Source organism: Pongo pygmaeus, chromosome 20 (genome assembly GCF_028885625.2).
Source record: "Pongo pygmaeus isolate AG05252 chromosome 20, NHGRI_mPonPyg2-v2.0_pri, whole genome shotgun sequence".
NCBI lineage: Eukaryota > Metazoa > Chordata > Mammalia > Primates > Hominidae > Pongo > Pongo pygmaeus.
The window spans coordinates 51115252-51122678 of record NC_072393.2 but is presented as its reverse complement, the minus strand read 5'-3'; the positions used below and the strand labels follow the sequence as shown (position 1 = coordinate 51122678).

Below are 7427 nucleotides of genomic sequence, written 5' to 3'. Positions count from 1 at the left end.
TCGCCATGGCTGACCTGGGGAGCAGTTAGGACACTTACAGCTGCAAGGGACCAAACAGCAAACCAGCAGTGGGTTCCTAAGGTGTTCCTCCCAGAGGCCAGGGTGGCTGGGGGCAGGGGACTCCCTGGTGTGCGCAGGAGCTGAATGACACCAGGGCTCCAGCCTGCGACTGTGGTTCTTGTGATGTCACCACAACACCTCCATCCATGTCAGCCTCCCACACGGGAAAGAAGGGGATGGGTGGCCCAGAAATGCTCGTTCAGTAATTTTTTTTTTTTTTTTGAGACAGGATCTCACTCTGTTGCCCAGGCTGAAGTGCAGTGGTGCAATCACACCTCATTGCAGCCTCAACCTCCTGGGTTCAAGCAATCCTCCCAACTCAGCTTCCTGAGTAGCTGGGACTACAGGCACACGCCACCACACCCAGCTAATTTTTGTATTTTCTATGGAGATGGGGTTTCACCATGTTGCCCAGACTAGTGTCAAATTCCTGGGTTCAAGCAATCCTCCCACCTCGGCCTCCCAAAGTGCTGGGATTACAGGTGTGGGCCACCAAGCCCGGCCTGCTCCCCACTTTGCTAAAGGGAAAAACCCACCTCTCAGAAATCCGCAATAGCCCCCCCATGACCCCCCAGGCCCCTGCTGGCAAAGGGGAACAAGCCGCCCAACAGGCTGCGGCAGCGCTGGCTGGGCCCGGGGCACACTCCCACCTGCACAACACCCGGGGCTGCCAGGGACAGGCTGGGATCTGTTCCTGTTGAGCGATGGGCGACTGGGCAGAGCCACTCCATATCCAGCATCCTGAGACCCTAGACCTGAAGCCAGGAGGTATCTGGGGCCTGTCTCTCCCTGCAGAAAGGATGGGTGTAAACTGGCCTGGCTGGGAGGTGGCCGTACGAGACACCAGAGCATGGACGCAGAATAGACGGGACTGTGGGGGAAGACGCAGTAATGCCTGACCAGAGCCCTGGCAGACGCTCTGTAACCAGGAGCTGTGATGGCCTCCACCCAGCCCACCCCCAGCAACCACCTCCAGGATCCGCACGAAGCAGACGTTGGGCAAAGTGAACCCAGCCCCAGTTTATTAGAAAAGGTGTGAACAGAGTTGCACCGTCAGGAGTAGCCCCAGCCCTCTGCCCACCCTCACCCACACCCGTGCCACCCGCCCCCAAAGGGTTGTAGTGCCTCTCAGGGCGCAGCCTCCAGTGGCCTGGACAGCAGGGTCCCGGAGTGCCGGCTGCTCCCGCCCCAGCTCCCTGATAGATTTATTGCACTTGAGAAAAAGAAAGCTCTGATCCTCTGCTCCCATCCCCCCACCCTGCCCGGCCTGCACTGTCTGGGGCTGTTCTGCGCATCTCAACCACCACCAGCACGCACAGCCCCTCCGGCACCAGGCTGCCTGCCTGGCCCTGTGCCCAGGGCCACAGGGGACCATCCCACCACCACCCAGGACGCCTGCCCTCCACAGGGCAAGCCTGGCCCCTCCAGAACAGGCGCCTGATGTCCTTGGGAGACGACCTCCTCCTCCTCCTGCTCCCCCTCCTCCCATTCACCCCCAGAGTCTTCCGGTGGTGGGCTCATAAATAGAAGTGCTTGAGTCACGCGGGGAGGGCCACTCCCTGTAGCTCCTGCACCCCTTGTAGTGTTGCTGTGGGGGGAGGGGGGCCCCAGAATGGCCCCCACCCCTGGCATCCTGGGCCTCAGGAAGGCTGGGGGTAAGGTGAGCAGATTCTCATGGCTCTGGCCTCAGCTCATCGCAGACCGACCGGAAAAAGGGAACTTGGGGAGGAGAGATTGGGGGAGAGACTGTCAGAGCCAGGGGCTCTCTCAGCTCCTCCCGAGTGCCGTGGGCCCCGGGCCTGGCCTCACCTAAAGTGTCACAGTGTCTCCTGCCCGGATTCCTGACTGGCTTCCAGAAGCAGCTCCTCGAGCTCCTTCTCGTTCTTGGAGCAGCTCAGTTCTGTGTGGGAGGACGGGCCAGCACCCCCATCAGGCGGGTGGGGCAAATACAACCTGTCCCCAGCCCGGCCCCAGCCAGACCCTCAGGGCCTGCAGAGTGCCCAGAGACCGCTGAGATGGTCAGGCTCAAGGCAGCACACCTTACATGCCCCACCCCAGGAAGAGCTCCCAGGACCCAAGGGAAGCAGGGTGGAGATGAGAACTAAGCCCCACTTTGCTGGCCCCTGCGAGAACCATTTTAAAGAGGGGAAAACTGAGGCCCACAACAGACAGGGGCTTGCCTGGGGTCACATACAGCACCCAGGGCCCCTCATCACCTGCCCTAGGGCCCCTCTCACCGTGCTCCAGGCCGCAGCTGCCCCCCTTGACCTCAGGCCCCGGGGGCGGCTCAGGGGGCAGTGCCAGGGCGAACTCGGGCTTCAGGCCGTTGGGTAGTGGTGGCCCTGACTGAGGCGGCTCCGGTGGTGGCTGAGGCTCAGAGGACCCTGTGTCCTGGGTGTCAATGGCCCCAGCTGGTGGTAGGGAAGGTGAGGCGGGTGGGGAGGGAGGGGGTGGGGGAGAGGGAGGGGTGGGTGATGCAGGGGGCTCTGCCCTCTCGGGTGGGCTCTCCACCCGGGTCACCACAAACACCTTGTGGCCCCGGCCCGGGCTGGACACGGAAATCCGCTGCTCAGTGGGTGTGGAGGGGCTGCCTGGGGGACTCCTGTCCCCAGGGTCCAGGGAGTCCGTGGGGGACACCAGGGCAGGACAGGGGGTCTCGTCCCTCTCCCCTTCCTCTTCCTCCTCATCCTCCCCATCCGAGTCCAAGTCTGAGTCTGAGTCCGGGCTGGGTGCGGGGCTGGGGGCCCCGTTCTGCACCCCAGCAGCGGGCTCGTCGTCGGGCTGGGGCTCGGTGGCGGTGGTCTCAGGCATGGAGGCCGACAGCTGCGGCGGCTGCTCCTTTTCCTCCCTCTCCCGCGCCAGCACCAAGTTGCGCTTGCAGCCGTTCTGGATCTCGGCCAGCAGCGCCTTCTGCGTCTCGATGAAGCTCTTCACCTGTGGCGGGAGCGCCTGGCTAGGGCTCTCAGGCCGGCCCCACCACCCAGCCTTCCGCCCGCCCTCCCGCCCCAGGGCTGCAGGGCCGTCCCCTGCTCACCGCCTCCTTCTTGGGCTCACGGTCGAGGTCCAGGCGCAGCAGTGAGTGGTTCACCTTGAGGGCCAACGACAGTGCCATGAGCCCGCCTGTCTTGATCTCGTTCTCCCGAAGGTCCAGTCTCAGGAGGCGGGGGCTCTCAGCGATGAACTCCGCCACCGCCACCGCGCCTGGGGGGGGCACCGCAGGGGCTGGCCACAGGCCCCACACCCGGCTGGCCGCCCCGCTGAGCCCACCAGCCCGCACCCTGGCCCGGCCCCGTACCCTACCCTCGCACGTGAGCTTGGTGGAGGCCAGCCCGAGGCGCAGCACGCTGCGGTTGCTGATGAGCCCGTTCTTGAGGTGCCGCACACCCTCGTTCCCGATGGGGTTGTGGCCCAGGTTCAGCGTCTCCAGGCTCTGAGTGTGCGGCTGGAGGGAGGGGGCATGAGGGTGAGGAGGAGGCCGTGATGGCGGAGGAGGGCCCAGGAGGCCAAGTCAGGAAAGAAGCCGGGAAGAGAGCCAGGCCCGGGCGCTCCATTTCCTTCAGGCGCCTGCGTGAACACCGGCACCGTCCTGCCCTGCTGCAGGCCTGGCCTGAAGTCTCTCCTGTGCCTGACGTCTCCCCAAATGCCAGGTCCCCCGTCCACTCCCAGCCCCCCAGGCACCCAGTCAGTCCCTACCCCCCACAGCCTGAGCCCCTGGCCAGGGCCTGGACCTTGAGCGCCCTGAAGCCTCCAAGGAGGGTGACTCTTACCCAAGGTTTGGGCACATGAGTGCTCGCCCTGAGAGTCTCTGTACCTGCGTGGCTTGCTTTAAGCACCACGTAAAAACTGAAAACCAGGCACAGTGACTCACTCATAATTCCAATACTTTCGGAGGCCGAGGTGGGGGGATCACTTGAGGTCAGGAGCAAAACTGGCCTGGCCAACATGGTGAAACCCCGTCTGTACTAAAAATACAAAAATTAGGCCGAGCGCGGTGGCTCACGCCTGTAATCCCCAGCACTTTAGGAGGCCGAGGAGGGTGGATCACAAGGTCAGATTGCGACCATCCTGGCTAACACAGTGAAACCCCGTCTCTACTAAAAAAAATACAAAAAAATTAGCTGGGTGTGGTGGCGGGCGCCTGTAGTCCCAGCTACTCGGGAGGCTGAGGCAGGAGAATGGTGTGAACCCAGGAGGTGGAGCTTGCAGTGAGCGGAGATCGAGCCACTGCACTCCAGCCTGGGCGACTGAGCGAGACTCCATCTCAAAAAAAAAAAAAAATACAAAAATTAGCTAGGCAGGGTGGCGGGCACCTGTAGTCCCAGCTACTTGGGAGGCTGAGGCAGAAGAATCGCTTGAACCCAGGAGGCGGGGGCTGAAGTGGCTGCAGTGAGCCTAGATGGCGTCACTGCACTCCAGCCTGGGTGACAGGATGAGACTCGGTCTCAAAAAAAAAAAAAGGAGCTAATGAAAGAAGGGCTCCTCCTCAGGGAAAACAGGCACAGAAGCTGAATGAGGAAGCAGGTGGGGCTGAGTTTAAATCGTCTTGAACCTGCAGGATGGGCAGGACAGGAGCCGTCAGCTGGAGGCAACTGTGCTGAGAGCTGGAGTGGGAGGTGGCAGCGGGGACCGAGGTGCCTCCCTTCCCTGCCAGCCTGACTCACCAGTGTCATGCCCAGGAAGGCCATGCCTGTGTGCGTGAGCTGGTTGTTCCACAGCACCAGGGTCACCAGCCCCTTCCTCTGCTCCTTGAGGCCCTCGCAGATGTAGGCCAGACCTGGGGGAGGCCGGCAGTCAGAGCCCCGTCTGGGGTCCAGGTGCTTCCTGGGGAGGGGACTGCAGGATAGGAGCAACCCCCTCTGCTTAGGACCTCCATGGAGGCCCGACAGGCCCAGGCCTTGCCCGGCAGCCCTGCCTCGGCCTGGCACCCCTGGGCACACATCTGTGACCCCTGGGCCTGGGTGCCCGGATGACAGCCTCCCCCAAATGCTTCTGATCTTTGCTCAAATGTGACCACCTCTGGCCCACCTCACCTCACAGCCAGCTCACTGCCACCCACAGTCACTGCTGTCTCCCTCCAATGCAGATCCCACCATCCAACAGGCTGGAAATTTCACTCATCTTATCTTTGTCTCTAGACTGGAGTACAAGCTCAACCCCCCAGCATCAAACACCAGCGCTCCTCCCACTGCACTCACTGCTCCCGCGCCTGGACCCTTTCCCAGGCTTCTGACAAGGCTGGTTCTGCTCCCAGCCTCCGGATGGAAGCCCAGAGGCCCCGCCCCACGGTGGTCTTCCCTCATCTACCATCTGAAAGCAGCCTCTAGCTGACCCTGTTATTGCAGCAACACTGCTTTCTTTTCAGATTGTAATTACTTACTTCGCCTCATCCTGCAGCTGTCAGCTGAGCTGTCTCCTCCTCCCGGAAGCCCTCCCTGGCCCCCAGACTGATCGGACCCTGCCTCTGGGCTCCATCAGCCCAGTCCTGCCCACTCTAGGTTGTCACTGTCTAGGGCGGGTCTGTCTTCCTCCTGGGAGCCCCAGCAGGACAGTGTTGGGGTGGTCTTAGCCACGTCTGTGTCCCCAGCACCACCTAGCGCAGGGCCACGCAGAGTGGGTGCTGGGTGACAGGTGTGGGTGGGGTGGGCCACTGCACCCACCCGAGTCCAGCACGTGGTTGTTCCGGAGGTCCAGGATCTGCAGGGAGCAGTTGAACTTCAGCAGGTTACCCAGCTGGGCTGAGTCCTGCAGGCCGTTGAGCTTGTTGTCCGCCAGGTACAGCTCCCGCAGGTTCATGTTCATCTTCAGGGCTGTGGCTGGGGACGGGGAGGGGGCACGGTGACTGGGCAGGCCCCTGCCCCCCGCAGGCTGCACATCCTGCTCACCCTCCCGGGCTTGGGGCTCACCGAGCAGCATGAGGGGCCGCCCCGATAGGCTGGCGTTCTCCAGGTGCAGCACTGCCAGGCTGCTGCGGATGCGCAGGGCACGGGCCACGAAGGGCGCCGAGTGGTCCAGCAGGGGTGTGTTGCGGGCATCCAGGTACTGCAGGCAGCTCGTCTGCAGGGGCAAGAGGACAGGGGTGAGGCACTGGCTCAGGCCTGCCCCAGCACTCCCTGGCCCCAGGACCTGCGGCCCCACGTCTCAATAAGAAACGAAGCCACAGCTGTCATCTGGCTATGTCGCCTTGTTTTACAGTGGGGGTAACTGTGGCTGGGGAGGGAAGGCTCAGCCTGGGGTCCTGTGGGTGAGCGAGGCAGGGTTGGTGGCAGCCAGGATCCCCAACTCCTGTGTGGCTGGGAGGTTCCCAGATAGCCCCGTCCCCTCCCCTCCACCCAGCCTTCACACAGGAGTGACGTGGGGATGGCAAACATGGCCACCTCCAAGCGGATGACATTACGGAGGGATGACATTACGGAAGGGAGAAGTTGGAGGTCATGAAACGCCTGGCAAGGAGAGAAGGGACCAGGGGGCCTGGGGGCCAGGACACCTCTTGGCCCTGTTCTCCTGGCCTGAGGGCCAGGCCCAGCATCCCCACAACAGTCCACACTCAAGAGCTCATGCAGTCAGAGCCTATGGGCCGCGCCCTGAGAAAGTGCCTCCCCGTGCTGGGAGCCTGAGCTGCCTCTTCCTGGAAGCCGAGAGGTGCCCACCTTGCGCATCATGTGGGCGGCCGCCTGCCAGCCCCGGGTGCCGATGTGCTTGTTGAAGGAGATGTTGAGGTGGGTGGCTGACTCGTAGTACTCGATCATGTCGAAGAGGGCTGAGGCACCCTGCGCATAGAGATTCGGGGGCTCAGCCTCAGCTCTGGGCTGCCCTGGAGGAGAGGTGTGGGCCCTGACACCGGGCCCCACCAAGAGACGATGGGTCCAGGGTCTGGAGAGAGCCACACGGGAGAGGAGGACAAGCACAGACAGGGCCCCATGAGCCACAGGGACAAACCCTTTCCTTCTCTGCTGTAGTCAGTTTTGTTTTCTGTCACTTGCCCTCCAAAGTCCTTGACTGATGTGCTGAGTGACCAGGACAGGCCTTGGTGTTCCTGAGGCTGGGCCTCAGTTCTCCAGGTCCCTTGTCCCTGGATGCCGACACCTGGGGTGACTGGGGACTCCCAAGGCTGAGGAGGTGAGGGCCCTTGGGCCTTGATGGGAGGCTGCTCTCAGAATGCTTCCCAAGCCCACCCCGTAGGAGCTGGACCCTCCAGCGTGGTTCCTGAAAGGGCTCCTGGGGGCCACACGCCTGCCCCTCAGCCCAGCTCCCTAAGGCTCTCCTTGCTTATGAGGGTGGGCCATAGGGGCCCCAGCGCGCCCTCCACACCCACTCTGGTCATACCGGATGTCTCCCTCTTGCCCTGCAAGAGGCCCTGCCCTTGTGCC

General features: G+C 62.8%; 1 protein-coding gene across 2 annotated transcripts in view; it reads right to left on the bottom strand.

The window, feature by feature from the left end:
* Positions 1–1060: 1060 nt before the first annotated feature.
* The window catches only part of PPP1R37 (protein phosphatase 1 regulatory subunit 37), a 55004-nt gene continuing 48637 nt past the window's right edge, over positions 1061–7427 (bottom strand). The window contains exons 5-13 of one of the 2 annotated variants that reach the window (XM_054463647.2): positions 6708–6827; positions 5964–6114; positions 5718–5873; positions 4722–4834; positions 3361–3502; positions 3095–3261; positions 2298–2994; positions 1870–1960; positions 1061–1779 (exon numbers count right to left, since the gene is read on the bottom strand). In XM_054463647.2, coding sequence (XP_054319622.1) covers positions 1878–1960; positions 2298–2994; positions 3095–3261; positions 3361–3502; positions 4722–4834; positions 5718–5873; positions 5964–6114; positions 6708–6827 — 1629 coding nt within the window. In that variant the 3' untranslated portion in view covers positions 1061–1779; positions 1870–1877. Of the gene's footprint in view, positions 2995–3094; positions 3262–3360; positions 3503–4721; positions 4835–5717; positions 5874–5963; positions 6115–6707; positions 6828–7427 lie in introns of both variants that reach the window. The other variant, XM_063658116.1, reaches the window with a different exon arrangement.